The following is a 21,881-nucleotide window of genomic DNA, read 5'->3' as shown; positions in this document are numbered from 1 at the left end:
CATCATTATGATCGGCAGACAGTAGTATAACTGTTTTTAAATGTTAATTTTGTTAAAAAAATTAAATTTACAACAGTTAATTTTGTTAGAAAATTAAAATTACGAGATGTCTTAATTAACAAGTTGTTAATATAATCTGTAATATTTAATATTGTTGCTTAATGAAATGATTCAAAAAGTCATAAGAAAAATAACTCATTAAAATGATAATAAAATTTATTTTTCTTTTTTTTTGAAGATTGATAATAAAATTTGTTAATATTAGAACTGAGAGGGGTGTATTGGATTGGGATTTTAAAGCATTTTTTTGCATTCATTAAATCCGAGAGTATTCGATTGGGATTGTTTGAAATCCATTAAAATCTTGAGGTATTCAATTGAGATTTCAAACTATGCTACAAACTCTGGTGGTATTCAATTGTGATTTTAGATTATGCTTTAAAATCCGATGGTATTCAATTGAGACTGTTTAAAATCCATTAAAATCTGATGGTATTCAAATGCTGATGGATTTTTTTGCATTTCATAAAATGATGGATTTTATGGCATTCTTCGGTGTATTTTAAGTTTTTTAAAATCCCATCAAAATTAATGGGATTTTGAAACATTGTGCTTAAATCCTATCAACTCTGCGACATTTTATCAAGAATCCGCACAAATTTAAAATCAGACACAATTCATTAAAATCCATAGACTAAAAACAATCCATTAAAATCCCAATCGAATACATAATATTATAAGTTTATAACTAAACAAAAAGGAAAATGCTTGGTGCACATAATTGTATACAAAATTGTGTACATAATGATATATGGGAGGTTTTAATTGGATTGGACCCCCTGTATTCACATCAATCATCCCAATTAAAACCCTCCACCTGAATTGCCACGTCATTATGTACAGATTTTATGTATACAATTATGTGCACCTAGCACTAGGGGTGAGCATAACCGGATATCCGGTCCGGTTATGAAATATAAACCGGATATCCGGTTTTTCGGATCACTCAATTTTCATTCCGGTTCCGGTTCCTGTTTAACCGGATATCCGGATATTCGGATATCCTCTTAAATCGGATCGGAAAACGGATTATCCGGATCCCGTTTTTTCTAAAAAAAATATTGAATATTTTATGATTCAACAAATTTGTGACGTTTGACTTTACTTTTATTTCACAAGTATGAAAAGAAAATCAAGCAGCATAAGTAGAAATCAATCTGAACAAACAATAAGCCCGGTGACCGATGATCTACCACCAAAAAAACATTGCATTTGTACATTATGTTTGCTTTTAAGCAAGTCAGCAATGTCCGAGAATTAGCATTTAGCAGTCACTGCTGGTCTACTGTCGCAAGAAAAAGCAGTATATAGTAATAGGCTAGCAATAACAAATTCAATGCTATACTTGTGTTCAAGAACATATCTAAAATGATCAGCATCATAAATTTTTATTTTTGATGTACTCTGAAAATATTACAAACTCTTAATATTCTATATAAAAATTTTAAAAAATATTATATATTAAATATAAAAAAATATTTTTTAATTAAAATTAATAAAACCGGATCGGATCCGGATATCCGCATTTTTATGTATATGTGATCCGGATCCGTATCCGAATTTATAGAAAAAAACCGGATCGGATATCCGGTCCGATTTATTCGGATCGGATATCCAAATTTTCGGGTATTTTAAATCGGATACCGGATCGAAAAATCGGATAATCTGGATTTCGGATTTTCATGCTCACCCCTACCTAGCACTGCTAAAAAAAATATAAGTCACCGGAACAATAAAACGAGAAAGTATACAAGATGGGGTTGGAGTATTGAACATCGCATGCAAATCCTCTCATCACATCTCATCTCAAACTAAATTCACTGCTCGCATTATCTTCCAAAAGATCACTACATGAAAAAGGGAATTATAATAGCTTCTATTATAGTAGTTATAACCCCGATCGTAAAAGTCATTTTCACCGTTAAGAAATGTCGCCGGCAGCGAAAAAAAGCCATCGCCTTCTTCCACCCGTACACCAACACCGACGGTGGAGGAGAAAGAGTGCTGTGGTGTTCCGTCAAGGGCATTCAAGAGCTCTCTCCCGATCTTGATTGTGTTGTTTATACCGGCGATCCAGATGCTTCGCCGGAGACTCTTACTGCACGCGCCGTCGATCGCTTTGGAGTTACATTACCATATCCTCCTAAGGTAATCATTGTCTCTAAACCCATTATGTAAAATTGTAAATAACTTTTTTTTGCCAAGTAGAATTGTAAATACGGCATGCATGTTTATACCATAATATTGCGAATTAATTTTCTGATCATTGTTTGTGATTTGTAGTATATGTAGTTCTGTATCATATTTGTTCATTAGTAAATAACAGTCATAGGGCCGTTTGGATTAGCTCTGCTACCACTTTATAGGACTTGAGGGCTATTCAGCAACTATAACCTTTTTAGTCAGCGTCACGGTTCGAGCTATGGAGATGTTGGACACTCCAACAATATATCAATATATACATCAATAATTAGACTGTCCTCTGAAAATTTGTAGCCCGGTGCATGTGTTTCTCAATTTTTAAGTTTTGTGTCAAATTTGGCTATTAAGGTGGATATATAATTAAACACTTTTTTTTTGGGATGTAAGTAGTGAAAGCTCTGGTTGCAGTAGTGATGTACATTGTGTGCATCAAACATCCTTTTCTCTTGTTGGCATAACCCAACTCTCTTACATCAGGTGGTACATCTATACAAGAGGAAGTGGATCGATGATACCACATACCCTCGCTTCACATTAATTGGTCGGTGCTTAGGCTCAGTATACCTCTCCTGGGAAGCCTTCTGCAAGTTGGTTCCTATATATTATTTTGATACCAGCGGACATGCTTTTACATTTCCTATTGCGAAGCTATTTGGTTGCAAGGTTATATGCTACATTCATTACCCAACAATCACTTTAGACATGCTATCTGGTGGCAAAGCCCCGACTCCATTAATGTACGACAATGATCCAGAGGTTGCTGAAAGGTTTGTGTTCTAAATATTCTGATGCTCCGTAGCTAATGCCCAGACTTCATATAAATGTCTACAAACACTTATGGACCAATTTTAAATACATGCAACACTTATATATGTGGCCTTCTAAATACTTTCTAATCTTGATAAACTTGTAAGAGGTCGTTTGATTGACATATAAATATCCAGGAAGTTCAATTCCCAAGAAATATGTAAAATTAAAACTGTTTATATGACAAAAAGAAAGGAAGTGTAACTTCCATGGAATTGCGAATTATACCCACAAAACATGGGAAATTACTTACCCACCTCCCCCTTGGTTACTTGCACTTCCCAGAGGAAGTTAAAAGCCATGTATAAACCAAAACACAAATGTTAACTTCCCTTTTATTACACTTTCCATAGTATTTTCAAATTACATAGGAAATAACTTCCCATTGTTAACCAAACAAGCACCATGTTTGAGTTATGTTTAGAAGATTTTTAGAAAGTTACCACCGCACTAACCACACCTCACTTTGCTCTGCAACTTAAAAGAGGCGCACCTGCTTAGGCACGAGGCCTTCGTCTTCCAAGTGCCACCTAAACTGTTTTAATATTCTGAGTCAGTCCACATTATGATTTGCTTTCTCAAAAGAAAATAGGAATGTGTTTAAATATAATTCCATTAGGCTACAATGCTAGGGATCATCCTCCATTTTCGTCATTATATGTCTTCTGATTCCTTTCTCCTCCTGTGATATGCTTCTTCTCAATGTGTAGATAATTATTATTCATAATACCTATAGATTAATCATGCTTTTAATATATAATAAGTATCAATTTAGTGCGAAAATAGATTATAATCTACTTGTATGTGAAGTTCATACATGACCTGAATGACAGCATCATGCCATCCCGTTACAAAGTCCTCTATTACACTTTTTTAAGCTGGCTTTATGGGAAAGTAGGATCTTGTGCGGACGTTGCGATGGTTAACTCTTCCTGGACAAGAGCTCATATTAATAAGCTTTGGAGAATTCCAAATCGTACCTTCCGAGTCTATCCCCCTTGTGATACCACAGAGCTCCAGGTTTTATATTGTTTTCTGTTTTCTGTTAAGTCTATTTCATCCATATCTTGTGACGTTAATAACTTCACGCATATGTACACTTGATAATATACTCTTAAGTTTCTTCTTGGTAATGATATATATTTACTCAGGAGCTACCACTAGAAAGATCAGCAGTACCACCAAAAATTATTTCTGTGGCTCCATTCCGTCCAGAGAAGGTAGCTAACTAAGGAATGTATGTATAACTAATTTGCACAAGGTACTCTGGTTGTATTCACTAATTTTTATGCCCTCAACTGTGATTACTATTTCTTAGGCACACAATCTTAAACTTGAGGCATTTGCACTTGTGATAAAGAGTTTAGATTTATCCTTGCCTATGCCTATACTCCAGTTTGTCGGTAGTTGTCAGAACGAGGCAGAGGAAAGGAGGCTACAGAAACTGAAAGATCGAGCTATAGAACTGAAGGTTGATGATCATGTGGAGTTCTACAAGAACGTTGCACGCAAGTATGGTCCATCTGAAACTCCCATCTCTTGGTGATGTGAATGTGTGTAGTTTAGTCATTGTGTCCGTACTTATTACAATATGCGGCAGGCAATGATGTTTTTAGGCAGCCATAAATTCTTAAGTTCTTTTACAAGGTATAGTTGATCAGTAGAAACTACCTGCAAAAGTAGAATTTCCATGACTTTACCAACATTGGCTGATTCATAGTCATGGTCATGGCGAGGAGTTCCCCTTTTGGAAATGGATATTTTGGTCTTTATTTTAGCTACAAAAAAGCCATTATATCTAGAAGTAAAAGGGGAATATTTAACTTGTGATTTATGGATTGCCTCTGTCTGCAAGTAAGATGATCGACTAACCATACTATATAGTGCATCATCGGTGTTGGGGTTCTGCATTTGATCTCGTAGATTACACTGTAATAAACTGACTTTCAGTTTAATTTTGCTTCTGCATGTTACTGAAATTTCTGAATTTCTCTCTCTGAGGGTTAAAATTCTTACTACATATTATTTTAAAACTTTGCAGCGAAGTAGTGCAATTTTTAGGTGGTGCAATTGCAGGACTTCATGCAATGACTGATGAGCATTTTGGCATCAGTATTGTAGAATACATGGCAGCAGGAGCAATTCCAATCGGTAGTCACTTCCTCAATTTCTGCATATAGTTTGATTATTGAATGAAAAAGAGTATTTCTTCTCTTTGGACAACTATGAACATTGTCTAGAAAACATAGTTAAATTTTTACCTACTATGTCAGTATGTCCTGATTGACGAGTTTGAAGACACAAATGTTACTATCTGTCTGCCTCACAAACGAGGAGGGATACTACAACTTCCTTGCACATCTATGAATCTATGATTGCTTATATTGACCCATGTTACCTGTATATGTTCAGCTCATAACTCGGCAGGACCAAAAACAGACATCATATCAACAGAAGACGGTATACAGGTTGGTTATTTAGCTCGATATGTAGAAGAATATGCAGATGCTATGTTGCAAGTTATATGGATGCCAGAAAATGAGAGGCTGGAGATGGCTGCTGCTGCAAGACAGAGGGCCACCAGATTTTCAGCACAAAGGTTTTATCGACATTATAAAGCTGTTGTGCAACGGGTCTTATGTCATTCCAAGGACTAAAAAACCAAGGGTCCATTTCACTTCTTGTTGCTTAAATTTATTATATACTAATTTATGGCTACAAGTATATTCTTTTTTCTCTGTAGTCAGAGGTATTAGCGCTGTCCAGGGTTTACTTATGGAGTTATTAAAATTAACAAATTTTACAAGTTTGTGCCTCATTTTTTGTCAATTCAACTAACTTATAGAACAGATTAGTGAAATAACTTAACCGTTAATTGTTAGAGTGTGTTTAACAATACATTGTTCCAGCGTGTTTAACAGACAAGTCTAATGATGTATCATATCTTGTTATATCTTTTTTGATGTGTTATATCTTGTTCAAATAATCCTAAATAAGTCTAATGATGTGTTATATCTTATTCTATATTTTATAGCACAAAATTTGGAATTCACTGTCCAATAATGTTTTGTATCTTGTGCTAATGCTAAATAGAACAATGTTATAATTTGTGTTGTATTTAAAACAAAAGAGATGTGAAACTAGAATTCCTAAAGCAGAAAGAGAAATGGATAAAAAAAGTAAGGGACTTTAAAAGTTGGATTCTTATTCCAAATTGTATTTGAAAGTTTGTTAAATTCAAAATTCACTTTTTGAAAAGTTGGATTCTTATTTGAAATTGTATTTGAAAGTTTTGATTTGAAGAAAGATTCACTTTTTAATGCTAAATTGTTTGAGCATTTTTAATAGAACAAATCCGATGTGTTATATCTTGATCTATATATAATATCTATATTATATATCTATGTTACAGTACAAGAATCAAAATTCACTGCCAGGTGCTAACGCTAATAGAAATGCTATAATTTTTTCTATAGTTACAACAAAAGAGATGCGGAACTGTAATACTGAAATAGAAAGAGAAATGAGAAATATAAATGGATAAAAAGGTACAGGACTTTGAAAGTTCAGTGAATTTTATAGATTTTTACATTCAAACCTGATGTATTTGAAAGTTCGTTGAGTTTGAAAAATGATGTGACCAAATTTCAATATTTGATACTAAATTATATTTCATCTATTTTTAAATAATTGTTGTTCTATTTTTTGACACATATTTTCAAGTGCATTATCTATTTTGTTAACATTAAGAGCATGGAAGGAACTATTGTACTGATTTGGCATATAAATATTCTTTTATGCTAAAAACACATCTTGTCTCCCTTAATTATTACTCCTTCCCTTGAGTCCCTCCGCAAAAACAAACCACCCCACCAAAAAAAAACATAAATTGTAATAATAATCAACAGATTTTCAGTTCATTTCAGTCCCTCAATCTTTCCCACTCTCCAAACTATTAGGCTCTATTGTTCTGAACTCGCATTTGGGATCAAGAGCATCCGTTTAAGAAGCTCAAGCTTTCAATTGCTCAATATACCACAAATATGATGCCATATTAATTATAAACTTCTATCTCCTTGCCATGAGATGTCATTTCAAGCTTAAAATCACAAAGTTAATACTATCAATAAAGTTCCTAATGGGGGCATGTCATATGATGACTTGTGGTTAGTTACACATTGCAGAAATAAATACAAACCAGCAGCAAGTGAAAACATAATAAGGTTTACTAGAGACCCGAAAGCAAATAAAGAGACTACTACTCAGGCAGCACCTTCATGTGTTAGTGTACAATATCTACACAGAAGACGTGAAACATTAGCAGCATACATAAATTTATCTATCAGCCTTTACACAAAATGTGTTATAGGCTTATTGCATAATATATTCTAAACAAAAGAGATTTATGTAGCTACAAATTGCAGGCGACACTTGTCTCCCCAAAGTTACAATCACGATAGAAAAAGATGCAATCAAGCAAACTATAAGGTTATCTAGATACCAAATGCTTTGCTTACACAAAACCATAAATATGCAAGTACGTGATATGCTCTATTATCAAACCTAGCTGAAAATCAACGAAAATGGGGATATTGAACAGATAGGAACATTGGATATTGTCTCCTGCCATTCCAGGGAATAGAATAGGTGGACTTTCCATTCATACTACTCTGATTCGATGGAAGTAAAGGGTGAAGAGGGTTTCATTCCTTCCATCTAAGGCCTTGGAATTATATTCCCCTCCCAACTATCAAAGCTAATAGAAACTGAATTCATAAGATTCTTCCAATAACCCGAGCCCGATCTTTTCAAAAAAGCACGTACAGTACTTTTATGTTTACGAGCCAAAGTTGTAGCACAAGACAGCCGAAGTATATACTTTCTTCGATACAAAGGGTGGTCGGATGTGTAAAAACACCCCTCATTTCTAACAAAAATAGGAATTCACAAATAACACGCAGATAGATTCAAACTGAAATAAGATATAAGCAACTAAAACGCTGAGGAAACATGAATCTAAATGAATGAAACGCAACACAATAATTATCCAGGTAAATAAAGCTCCATTGATAAGCAAATCAAAATTATAAGGTATCAATCTTGAAAACAAAAGTAGATAAACAAAAACAACACAGGATTCTGAATCAATGGAAGCTAAAGAGAGAGGTAGAATCATTATCAATCATCTACTTGGATCTCTGTCTCATCTTTCGTCGCTTCCTCTTCAACCTCCTCATTCTCTTCTTCTTCCACTGCAAAAAACACGCATCTATTAAAACAAAACTAAATTCATCACCATCAGATGAAAAATAAAACTGGGATTTAAATTCGTCAATGATTTACTAATAGTAGAAATGTGAAGAGTTGAATAATATGATAATAGAAGTATTTACCTTGGCCCTCATTCTGATTGCTTTGAAATTTGCTTAGCCTCTCACTCTGCTTGTGAAACCCTAATTATGAGGTTGCGGCGAAACGAAAGAATAGTAGCAGCCTGATAGTGATCAATTTATAGTGCGCAAATGCGACCTGCTCTAACTATTAACAGTAATTCCTAAATAATAGATAAATAATAAAATATTATTTCACTAAAATTTTTGAAAAAATATTTTTATAATTATATTATATAATATTTTAAAAATACGCGTCGAATCTCTCTTAACCATGTATAATCCAAAAGGGGTAGATATTTATACATCTCCTTTGTATAATATCAAAAATATCTGAGTCTGCAGCAGTGTGGAGTTAACGAATTGGAGGAAAGAAATTATTTTAGAATAATGACATAAGAATTATTTGAGAATCAACAGAGATCATTCTTAAATTTTAGATCAATAATATTCATTTTCTAAATTTTTTTATATTAAATTTTAACCACACATGAGTTAAATGCAAAGTGGTCGTATGTCATTTTACTCACCGATGTTAACAAATGTTAACAAGATATCAATTATATCATTAAAATCATAATAAATATCAAACAAGTACCTCTAAATATGTTAGAGCCAATCAAGCGGGCGTTTTGGCCATGCCACCTCGCAATCAAACCATTAAAATTCGTTATAACTTGGTACAAACCGGGTTTGAACCGAACCGACATGAACCATTAGAAAGAATGAGTCAAAGACGAGTTAGGAGAAGGAAAACCGCACACAGACCCGACCGTTTGAATCGAACAAGCCGAGCCGGCTCGAACCACTCAGGACCGGCCCGCTCAAAACCATTGACCGCGCATTGAATATGTGCTCGAGTGGTAAAAATAATTTTTATAATATTTTACATTTTTTTCTTAAATGTTTCTATAATCAGATTAATGTATTTTTGTATATATGATGATATATTTAGATTTTAACAAGTTTATTTATTATTTATTTTTAATTAAAATAATTAAAAATTAAAAATAACTAGTAAATATTATTTTTCAAAATTGAATTTTAAATATTTATATGAATTTATTTTAATATTTTATTTACTTATTCATATCAATCTGAACTTAATATCTTAATGAACATGCTTTAAAAAGATGAGAAAAAAATACTCCCTCCGTCCCCCTCAATTGTTTACATTGGAGGGGGACACGGAGACCAAGACAATGTATGAAAAATGAGTAAAGTTAGATGAAAAGTGGGTAAAGTAGTGGGACCTATCAATATTTAATAATAGATTTGAGATAGTGGAGGAAAGTAGTGGGTGTAATAGTAGTTTTTATTGTTAAATATGAGATAGTGGGGGAAGATAGTGGGTGTAATGATGAGAAAAACTTACTATTTATGGTAATGTAAAGAAATGAGAGGGACATTCCAAAATAGTAACTGTAAACAAATGAGAGGGACAGAGGGAGTAGCTAGCATAACAAATATAATTTATACCCGTCGTTTTATACTTTACTAGCCTTAAACCCGTGCAAAGCACGGGCGACTATATAATTTTGAATTTATTATATATAATTTAAATTGAAATGTCATTTTATTAGTGTTTTAATATTGATGAATTGAAGTTTTATTCAATTATATTCACTCTTATAAATTTAGCTTTAACAATATTTTTTTGTATTGTAAATTATTAGTATAAATAATAAAATCTTTTTTATTTTTTAACTAAATATAAATTATATTTGAAAAAATAATGATGGAGTGTTTATCTTGTAGTACATCACATGTGTTTGTAATTTAAATTTTATAAAACTGTTTAATGATGTAAGACAAGAGAACTCTACATGTTGGACTCTAGAGACTTCTAGTTATAACGGACATGACCATACCCGTGCAAAGCACGGGCGACTATATAATTTTGAATTTATTATATATAATTTAAATTGAAATGTCATTTTATTAGTGTTTTAATATTGATGAATTGAAGTTTTATTCAATTATATTCACTCTTATAAATTTAGCTTTAACAATATTTTTTTGTATTGTAAATTATTAGTATAAATAATAAAATCTTTTTTATTTTTTAACTAAATATAAATTATATTTGAAAAATAATGATGGAGTGTTTATCTTGTAGTACATCACATGTGTTTGTAATTTAAACTTTATAAAACTGTTTAATGATGTAAGACGAGAGAACTCTACATGTTGGACTCTAGAGACTTCTAGTTATAACGGACATGACCATACCAAAATTTTGTACGACTACAAATTATACCCATGTTGGCTTATTATAGTATAGTATAGATTGTATAGATTAACGAACTCTTAGAGTCGAACAAGTGAGTCGACTCGGAGAGCGGCTCGACACAGTGGACAAGTCGAGTGAGTAGAAAGCCACTGATCCACACAGTGAGAGTGAAAGCAGTGACCACATTTTGGCACCACTTTAACCTTGTCTTGCTCTTCAAATATACCTAGACATATGCAACATTCAATTACACTCACTTCTTTCTTTAATGCCCCATAAAACACAACTGGCAGCTGCTTGCGAATCAAATCAGCATCGAGGTCTTCCTTTGCGGTGGCGCGTGGGAAGCGGCAGAAGAAGAAATACAGGAAGAGTGTGAGGAAGGCTAGAGATGCGAGTCCTCTGATAAGCATAAAGACGAGGGCCTTTCCGTGCAGTTGGAAGTGATTGTTTTCGGGGGAGAAGAAATGCCAACGCTCTGGTGGTGGGGAGTTTTGATCGGTGCCCATTTTTGAGAGGTGGTGAGTGGACGGCTGTGATGAAATATAGAATGGTGCATCAGTGCATGGATATGGAGGACAAAATATAATAATGGACTCGGAATTGTACTCATTTACTTTTGTATTTACGTATAAACGGGTGGTGACTAAGAGTAATTTTTAATTTGAATAATAATTTCTTTAATATTTAAGATTAATTTATCAAGTACTCCATCCGTCTCATAATACTTTTTTCATTTGTCATTTTCACGTTTGCCAACACACACTTAATATTTTTAGTTTCATTTTATTATTAAATATAAAAATTTCACCGTATTAAAGTACTTATAAATACGATCTAACAAGATCACTCATATTTATATTTGGTCTTATAAATTATGCGTAAATTATTTCTCATGTCGCGAACAGTTCCAACATCTCAAATGGGAAAAATAAAAAGAATCAGAGGGAGTATAAAAATTAATAATATAATAATAATAAATTAGAAGTTAAAAAATAATATGTTAAGAAAATTAAAATTTTTTAATTTTTAATAATCTTGTTTATAAGCTAAGTTCGTAATCCCGGAATTCACGGGAGTTTAATTCAATATAATTTATCACCAAACTTAGGTATTTATTATGAGATTTTGACATTATTTTTTGAAGGAATAATGATGTGAAAATCACATTATTAATTTTCACATTATTAACATTTAAATTATTATATTTTATCGATTATATTAATATTTATATTAGTTATATAATAGCTAGATATAGTTGCATTTAACTTTTTAATTTATGAAATACAAAAGGCTGAAACATGTATTCCACTATTTACAATTTACATTATACCAAATTACCAACAAATTGTTGTTGGCCAAGTGGGAGAATCAAACAGGTGAGTCAACTCGGAGATGAGCTCGACAAATCGGACAACTCGACTGAGTGGAAAGCCATCTATCCACACACTCTGAGTGAAAATAATGACCACAAACAGGGAGCACTTTAACCTTGTCTTGCTCCTCAAACACGCCTATACATATACAACACTCCACTACACTTATTTCCTTCTTTAACACCCCGTACAACACAACTGGCAAGCTTAGATACACTTTATCATCAACCCCATGTGGCGGCGGCGCGTGAGCTTCGTTTGCTGCGGCGCGTGTGATGGGTAAGTAGCGGCAGAACCAACGGGCGTAGAAGAATAGAAGTATGATGAGGAGTAAGATGGAGAAGAGCAGGAGGAGGAAGAAGATGGCCCTGCCGTGAAACTCGAAGTTGTCGTCTTGGAGTTGAGAGTAATGCCAGTGCTCCGACGATGAGTTTTTTGCGGTGGACATTTCCGGTGGGTTTGAGAGGGAATGGACGGTTGAGATTTGATATGGTTGGTGCATGGATATGATGGATGAGATGTCAAGTGAAGTGATGATCTAAGTTATAATAATGTGTACCTGACAAATAATAATGCAAGTGTTTTACAAAAGGTGGAACAAAATTCCGAAGACTAAAGAAAATACAAGGAAAAAAAAACAGCAGCTGCGGTTCAACATTTTTTCTAGGATATTCTATGACAATACATTTCGGTAATATTTAATGGGTCTTTATAATATGTGCGCATGAAAATTAGGGGTGAACAAAAACCCGAAAAACCCGCGAAACTGCCTCAACCCACCTCTTTTTTAAACCGATCAAGCCGAACCGTTCGAAACCGAAATATTAATGAGTTCGTTGTTCTTTAACCCGAATAGGTTGGGTTGGGTCAAGGTTTAGCAAATTTTAACTCTTATCCAACCCAACCCAACCCGTTACATTATATATAATAATATATGAATTTTTAAAGTTAATAAATAATTTTAAATATAAATTTTGACTAAAGTTAAAATATATAAGTTCTAGGCTTATTTGCACTAAAATTGAAAATAACAAATATTTTGCTGGACCTCAATTTTGTAGCAAAAATCAGTAGTTCCAATCTGCCTTTGTTAATACTCCCTCCGTCCCTTCCATTTCTTTACACTTTCCTTTTTGGGGTGTCCCATCCAATTCTTTACATTTCAAAACTTACCAAATATGGTCAATGGGTCCCACCACTTCTCCACTTGTCTTTCCTTTTCACACTATTTTAACTCCACTATCTTCTTTTTATATATTAAAAATTAATGGGCCCCACCACTTTACCCACTTTTCTTTCTCTTTTCCACTACTTTATACATATTTCTTAACCTCCGTGCCCAACCTATTCGATAAGAAATGGGAGGGACGGAGGGAGTATAAGATACATGGAAGGTAAAAAAGCAAATAATATATGCTATTTTACTCCTATTTTTAAATATATGTATTCAGTTAATACTTAATCAACATGTAACAGGTTGGTGGTTCAGTATCTTTTAATGGATCGAAAGAAGCTTAGTTAACCAAAAATCACGACATTATCAATCAGAACACACATATTCTAACCAACCTATATAAAAAATATAGCGTATTCCAGCCGACCCAACCCAAACCAAACCGAACTAAATTCTAACCGACCCAAACCAATAAAATTTAGACCGATGTTTAACTGGGTTAGAAATTTTTAAAACCGAATATAATGGCTTGGGTTAGGGTTTCAGGTAAAACCGACCCAACCCAACCCATGAACACCCCTAATGGAAACAAACTAATAATTATTTTTTAACTAAATAAAAAAGGTTGTCTGGTGAAGATTTTTGTATATGAAAGAAATCATCATTATTAATTAGATCGGAGATTATTGCACTTTGTATCCATGAACTTTGGATCTAGCAAATTAGTAATCACACTTTGAAACGTGGAAGTTTGTACCCCAAAGTTTGTATTAGTTTTCAGTTTGTAATCCTGGCCTACCACTCCGTTAAAAACAACCGTTAATTTTAATTATTTGAGAGGTAACATGTGTATATTAGTTTCTAACAGCTACTTTAGGCCGTGGCCCCTCAAAGTTTATGTATTGTATTTTGAAATTATTTCTCAACACACACATTGATGTAAAAATAAATATGTATTTAGATTTAGAATCTGAAAATTTATTTAAAATTTGGGATGGCTGTAAAAAAATATGTATTTTTTATTTAAAAGAATAAAAAATACATATTCTTGTGCTCATCAGGTTTTGATGAATTGGGCTGGTGCGAGTTTGTGCACAATTGAAAATATATTTCTCTCAACTATTTTTGTGCTCCCATCTTTTTTTTAAAAATGGATCCCGACAAATGACTTACACACCCTCATATTTATAGAGTTATAAAGTTGGTGTTTGGCAAACTAAGCTTATGGCTTATTTGGAAGAGAAGTAGCTTCAACTTATTTATTGACCGTTTGGCAAGTTCGCCAAAAACTTGTTCGCACAAAATCACGCAAGCGTACGTGGTCACAAGTAATATAGAATTTGAATTAAGTTCGTTCCCACAGAGACTAGTGTATTCAGAAATATGCATTTATGCAACAACGTATGATTATTATTCAATTTTCGGACAAATAACAATTTGTTTGGTTTTATCTAAGTTAACTAAATCAAGTCGAATTATAACTAAGAGAATAAAAATCGAATTACTAATGAGAATAAAACATGGGATTCTAACTTCATTATATACTTCATTCAGAGTTATGCATTTATCGATATGTAATGGTTGATGTCTAATCAAATAACACAAGACTGATACACGCTAACTGTCGTTATACGTGCACCATATTGTTTCAAATCCACAATTAAGATGGAAGGTAACCAGACACCAATTATGCTTAGACCCTATATGTCTATAAGATTTGAAAACATAACGGTTGAAGATCAAGTTATCTATGAAGATTACATAGCGCGATGCAAGATGGGTAAAATCACATCACAATTATGCATATCGAACACATAAACCTATGCTCGCATGGCAATTTCTAAATTAATATATCCACTGTCGCTTCAATAAAGATTAACAAACAATCTAAGATGTTAGCTACGCATCCAAGACGAATAAGCACAACCAATACGAGGAAATCAAAACCATCACATAAATAGTTAAGGCGAATTAACTATTGAAATTCATATATAAATCCGCTAGAATCCCACGATAATGATTAGTTCATAATCGAACTTCTCATCATCATGGGTTCGAATGTAAACATTATACTAGATGTCTAAAACGAATACGAAAGTACTAGAGTAAGAGTTATGAAACAAATCCGAACGAGCATCCACAATTACGCCTACTTCGAAGAATTACAAAGATGAAATTATGAAACTAGATCTTCTTTATAGCCATCACGTGCTCTCCGAATGTTTCTCGGTTACTTGACTTCTCCCTTGAGTTTTTGTTTAAGTCCCCCAGCGATCGGGTCTTCAAACGGATCAAGAGTAGGCAATTTGGGCTTTTTCACCCCACTGACGGGAGAAGTGCTTTAAATGAGGCTTAAAAGCCCCAGAAAGAAAAGCTAGGAAACCTAGCTTTTTCTTGGGTTTGGAGCTTATTAAAACAAAATAAGTAACGAGTATCCAAACACTTTTAGTAACTTATAAGTTCAAACCTACTTTTCACTTATGATCCATTTCTTTATTTTAAGTAATAAGTCACTTCTTTTAAATCCAGCCAAACGGCCCCAAAGTCTATATGTAGTTATTTAGTCCTGAAGTGACATAAAAGGGGTTGAATATTTTACTACTAAATCGTCGATTTTGTTTTCATTTACAGATAATTAAGTTCAAGTTCGTAACTCGAAACCCGACTCTAATAAGTTCATGTTATATTATATTATATAAAACTCGAGGTTGCTATAAGTACTGACACAGAAGTTAGAGGTTAACTACAATGACAACAAACTACGAATTACAAGCTCTCGACTCTTCTACAAATTTAATTTCACTAACTTTGTTAAGTGTTTGTGAGTATAATATGCACAAGTGTATTGTGTATTGTTAGTTTTCAAATGAAAACTATTTGATTATTCAAAAATCAAGACTTATAATTCTAACCATGATTACTTGTCATCTAGCTCCTGAGGTCCTAACTCCTAAGTTTTTATATGTGTGTTAAGAGACATGAAAGCCACTTTCCCTTAAGAGTTTATTGTCAAAAAACTCATTAATCTTTTTACTATTTTGCTAATTAACCAACAACGTATTTTACTAACAAGTTTAACCAACAATTTTTTCAAAATTAAGTAAATTTTAAGTATGGTTAATTTAAAATCTCACATGGTTGATGTTTGCCACATCACTACTCCACCTACTTGTCACCCGTAAATTATAAAAAATAACAATAAAATCAATAATTCATTAAAATCATAATCAAAATATCAAAAGAACCTCTAAAATCTCTGTCGCCCTCTCATTCTCCCGCTACTCTCATACTCTACTATTGAAACCCTACCCAACGACCACCTTGTTGCACTCAATTTAATCGTTGCTCTTCGATTGATACAGTAAGTTCATCTTCGATTCTTCTTTTGTAATTAGGATTTCTGAATTCGATTAGTGTTTTTATGATTTGAATTAATTTGGGTTGGTATTATATGGTTGTAGATATCAAGTATGGAGGAGGATTGCAAGTGTTTAAGGTTCAATTGGGGACAATATACGGTCATTATTCAAGTAGGCACATATAAATATAATATGCTAGATTTGGTGATCGACTTCGAAGATGAAGGTAAGAAGTCTGGCGCTGTGCTTAATTATAAATACCCAGTGTTTTCATATGTGTACAAGATGGATCATGTCAAATTGTTGAATGATAAGGTGGAGAAACTAATGTTGGAAAAGCTCAAGCTCAAACTTCGAATCCCGCTATTGTTATTTCATCGGAAGATGGTCCTCCAGCTTCACAACCCAATTAGTAGAATGTTTGATTTGTTGATTATCATCGGAAACAGCACATTTTATCTTTACATCTGAATGTAAAAATTTGTCCTAATGATAAATTTTTGGTTCAAATCTTAATGATTTGAAGGAATTTGTGAATTTTATGTTCGAATGATTGAAAGAAATTTATGGTTTTTATGTTCGGATGATTCGAAAAATTTATGAATTTTGTCTTATTAATTTTATTTTATGAATTTATAGCATGCAATAGAATATGTTGTACTGTAATTATGCTCGTACTCAGTTACTTTGAATGAAAAAAATTGAATATAATTTTTTTTTTGACAATATCAACCGGTTATTTTGGCAAACTAACTAGTCTAATTAATCTTCTGTGTCACGTGGACTACATATCTTGGTTTGCCACATCAGTTGTCATTAACCATAATTAGTCCATTAACCTCTTTTTGCATGATTTTGAAAAGATTGTTGATTAAACTTGTTAGTAAAAAAGTTGTTAGAGCATCTCCAACCCTCACAAGCCCTTAGCTAAAAATCCATGTGGCTTTCCATAATTAAATTTTATAGCCAAAATTCACAAAAAATAGAACTCCAACCACAGCAACCCCTTGTGTATAATTATATCCATCCCCCTATGGATGGCTATATTTGTCGATCCGCTAAAGATCTGTCGCGAATTCCACGTCATCTCTCGCAATTTATTTTCCTCCTTCCCACTGATTACATATTATTTATTAGCATATTAAATTGATATATTCTATTTATAACAATCTAAATATTAATAACATACTATTTTTAAATTATAACCAACCAATATAGCCAATACCATTGAAGCACAATGTCTTACAGGTTCGGCAAATTTTACATAATGTCTTACAGATCCAATTTAGCCAACAATTATAGCCAACGTCATTGGAAATGTTGAGATATTACAATGGAGGCTCTTTTCTCTTAATCTCCAACCCCTTTCTTGGGGATACATGTTCTATATTTATACTACTTGTCTAATACTTGTGTGTGTTTTGGACCACATGTCCTTGGACCCGTAAATGGGCTTCTAGTCTAGTGGGCTGAGGCCCAACATAAGTCCCCCTCCAAAGTAGTTCCAGATCTTTAGATGTGGATTAGATTGTTTTAGAAAGCATTTTTACCGCATGTAATTTTTGTTGCTTGACAAGTTCATTGTGGCGTGGAGGCTGTGAACCATTTTTGTAAGGAGGTACATGAGGTGATGAGGTTGATTGTGACCATTGTGGCGAGGACTGTTGATTTGCAGAAAAACATGTACTGAACTTGGGAGGCAATAGAAGCTGTGAAGTTGAGGAGCTGGAAGCAAGTATTGGTGAACTATTGGATACTGATAATGAAGTTAATGTAGATGCCTTGATTCACATTCTAGTTTGCGCGCAAAGCGGGCTTATCTCGAAGGTGATGTGCTTGGGCAGATGAAGCCTTAGGGCGTGATACTTGAGACCCGTTGTAAGGCTTTGCCTGCCATTTGAAGGACGCTCGCTGAGCTAATGAAGCGACGATGTAGTGAAGAGGTGTGATACCCGAGACCCGTTGTAGGGCTTTGCATGCCATTCGAAGGACGCTCGCTGAGCTAGTGAAGCGATGTAGTGAGGAAGCGTGATACTGGAGACCCGTTGTAGGGCTTCGAAGGACGCTCTTTGAGCTAGTGAAGCGATGTAGTGAAGAGGCGTGATACCTGAGACCCGTTGTAGGGCTTTGCCTGCCATTTGAAGGATGCTCGCTGAGCATCCCATAGGGATGCTCAGCGAGCATCCTTTGGATCCCGTTGGGATTTAAATTTCTGTATGCTCCAAGAGCTGATGGAGCGAAGAGGCGAAATATGGAGTCATTTTGAGGCTATGCCTTTTACTTTCAAGGATGCTCCGAGAGCTGATGGAGCAAAGAGGCGAATTCTAGATTCATTTTTTTTTGGATTCCCACAGGGATGTATGTTTATTTCCTTTGGATCCCGTTGGGATTTAAATTTCTGTATGCTCCAAGAGCTGATGGAGCGAAGAGGCGAATTCTAGATTCATCATTTTTTTTTTTGGATTCCCATAGGGATTTATGTTTATTTCCTTTGGATCCCATTGGGATTTAAATTTCTGTATGCTCCAAGAGCTGATGGAGCGAAGAGGTGAAATATGGAGTCATTTTGAGGCTATGCCTTTTACTTTCAAGGATGCTCCGAGAGCTGATGGAGCAAAGAGGCGAATTCTAGATTCATTTTTTTCGGATTCCCATAGGGATGTATGTTTGTTTCCTTCGGACCCCGTTGGGATTCAAATTTTTGTATGCTCTCAGAGCTGATGGAGCGAAGAGGCGATGAGCTGGTGAGCCGATGAGCTGATGAGCCGATGAACTACGTGAAACGATAGAGCATGGAGGCCAATCGTTGAACCACTTGAGGGTTGTGCTAGATACTTTTCTGAAAATTTCAATACTATCTCGGTTCAATGGCTCCACGCCTCCTTTTTCGATCAGATCTGAGAACATTCACTCCAAGCAGCCTTCACTCCATATTAGTTCCTCTTTTAGATTTGATTTTCCTCATGTAGTCTCTATCAAACTTGGTGGCGTCGGATCTCTTAGCTTGGCAGCTCTTATATCACCCACCGTGGTAGCGCATAGATCAGCCATCGTAGTGGCGCCTAGCTCAACAACAATGACAAAAGTATCTGAAAACAGATCGCCAAGCAACGTAGAGCATACAGGAACAGAGCTTCTTCATTGGAGATCTCAAATGTCTTCGTTGAGGTCTCGTTGGTGCTCTCTCCGGCGGCAGATTTCTTCATCCTTTCCTCCGGTCATGGCATCGTCGTGATCAACGGCATTTTATCCAGCCAGCGGGGTCAGAAGCCGTCGGGCCTTCTTCCTCACTGACCTGCATCTCGTCGTTTTCATCAAACAAATGCCTGGAGAAGAAATTTGAAGGAGAAGTTTTGTTTGCAAGACATGGCTTCTCGGGAACAGGGAGCATCTCTCTCGTCGCCGGATCTGGTGGCAATTTGTAGAGCTCATCCTCGTTTCCGGTAGTAGCGTTCCGATCGGAGATATGAGTTTTTGTATGCTCCAAGAGCTGATGCAGTGAAGAGGCCAGACGCCTCATAAGCGAGACGCAACATAAGCGAAATGCCTCACAAGCGGGGCGCCTCACAGACGAGACGCCTCACAGAGGGGCACTTCAAAAATTGGACGCTCCAAGAGCTGTTAGAGCGAAGAGCTGAAGAGTTGGTGAGCCGATGAGACGATGAAATATGAGAGGCGATAGAGCATGGAAGCAAATCGTTGAACCATTTGAGGGCTGTGCTAGATACTTTTCAAATTTTTGTATGCTCCAAGAGCTGATGGAGTAAAGAGGCGAGACGCCTCATAAGCGAGACGCAACATAAGCGAAATGCCTCACAAGCGGGGCGCCTCACAGGCGAGACGCCTCACAGAGGGGCACTTCAAAAATTGGACGCTCCAAGAGCTGTTGGAGCGAAGAGCCGATGAGCTGGTGAGCCGATGAACCATGAGAGGCGATAGAGCATTTGGGCAAATCGTTGAACCACCTAAGGCATTTCTTGGGGATACATGTTCTATATTTTTACTACTTGTCTAATACTTGTGTGTGTTTTGGACCACATGTCCTTGGACCCGTAAATGGGCTTCTAGTTTAGTGGGATGGCTATATTTGTCGATCCGCTAAAGATCTGTAGCGAATTCCACGTAATCTCTCGCAATTTATTTTCCTCCTTCCCACTGATTACATATTATTTATTACCATATTAAATTGATATATTCTATTTATAACAATCTAAATATTAATAATATACTATTTTTAAATTATAGCCAATCAATATAGCCAATACCATTGAAGCACAATGTCTTACAGGTTCGGCAAATTTTACATAATGTCTTACAGATCCAATTTAGCCAACAATTATAGCCAACGTCATTGGAAATGCTCTTAGTTGATTAACAAATAGTGAAAAGGTTAATAGATTTTTTGACAGTAAGCTACTCGATTATATCACCTGGCGCCAGCTTCACTCAAACATACACACTTGACGCCTGCTCTATGTATATAAAGGCGCCAGATCTTGGTCCTTAACCAAAATCTCTTTCTGTTTTGCTTTTTGAATGATGAAGATGAAGTTAATATTATAGATGAAAGTCCTTGGTCAGTTATGGGAAATCTTTTATCACTAGTACCATGGAACCCTGATGTGTCTTGCTGAAATTGATTTCTCCAGTATTCAACTTTGGTTTCAGGCAAATGGTTGCCATAAATATAAAGCACCCTCTGGTTTCTGGTTTTATGCTAGAAATGGATGGTTTACCTGCTTTATGGATTGAATTCAAATATGAAAGGTTATCAAATTTTTGTTATGTTTGTAGATGAGTTGGTCATGACCAAGATAGTTGCAAATATAAGGAGGATAATGTTAATGCTGGTGATTATGGGCCATGGCTTCGAGCATCAGGAATCAAGAATGCAACTATGATGGATCGAAAGAATTCTAATTCTGACTCCAGTAAAGTCTGAAATGAGTTCTTTATTTGTTAGTGTGCAAGAATATAAAAAGCAAAAGGCTGTTCAGGCATCAACTTCTGATTCCCGTGCTAAAACAGATATTCATAAGAAATGCATTTCTGAGTTGGAAAAAAGTTTTCCTGTAACTAAGACTTCTGGGGTTTGCGCTGAATCTGTCAACAAGGAAAGCTCGGTGATTCAATCAAAACTCAAGCAACTCTGCTATGTTATTGAGCCTCCAGATTTTCTTAATTCAAGTTCTTTTCCTATATATACAGAATTTAAAACTCAATAGAGAGAAATGTAAAATTTTAAAGATGCTTGTATGATATATGGAAAGTGTGTTTGAA

The 21,881-nt window shown here is 34.8% G+C and overlaps 2 protein-coding genes and 1 long non-coding RNA gene across 3 annotated transcripts; 1 reads left to right on the top strand and 2 right to left on the bottom strand.

Moving 5' to 3' along the window:
- The first annotated feature begins 1,806 nt into the window (after nt 1-1,806).
- On the top strand, nt 1,807-5,884 carry LOC108194771 (GDP-Man:Man(3)GlcNAc(2)-PP-Dol alpha-1,2-mannosyltransferase). The gene is made up of 7 exons (XM_017361708.2): nt 1,807-2,208; nt 2,740-3,029; nt 3,903-4,089; nt 4,221-4,289; nt 4,388-4,581; nt 5,111-5,220; nt 5,482-5,884. Exons 1-7 carry the CDS (start codon nt 1,912-1,914, stop codon nt 5,724-5,726), a joined length of 1,392 nt encoding a protein of 463 aa, XP_017217197.1. The 5' UTR covers nt 1,807-1,911; the 3' UTR covers nt 5,727-5,884.
- A 2,228-nt stretch (nt 5,885-8,112) lies between these two features.
- Nucleotides 8,113-8,618, bottom strand: LOC108195316 (uncharacterized). The gene is made up of 2 exons (XR_001801484.2): nt 8,463-8,618; nt 8,113-8,321 (listed from the first exon to the last, which is right to left on the bottom strand). It is a non-coding gene; the product is annotated as an uncharacterized LOC108195316 (long non-coding RNA).
- Nucleotides 8,619-12,063: 3,445 nt separating this feature from the next.
- Nucleotides 12,064-12,516, bottom strand: LOC108194769 (RING-H2 finger protein ATL66). The gene has a single exon (XM_017361707.1). The coding sequence runs from the start codon at nt 12,514-12,516 to the stop codon at nt 12,064-12,066; it is 453 nt and encodes a 150-aa protein (XP_017217196.1).
- Between the last annotated feature and the right edge of the window lie 9,365 nt (nt 12,517-21,881).

This window comes from Daucus carota, chromosome 7, assembly GCF_001625215.2.
Source record: "Daucus carota subsp. sativus chromosome 7, DH1 v3.0, whole genome shotgun sequence".
Taxonomy (NCBI): Eukaryota; Viridiplantae; Streptophyta; class Magnoliopsida; order Apiales; family Apiaceae; genus Daucus; species Daucus carota.
The sequence above is the reverse complement of the archived record's forward strand: the minus strand, read 5'-3'. Positions and strand labels throughout refer to the sequence as shown.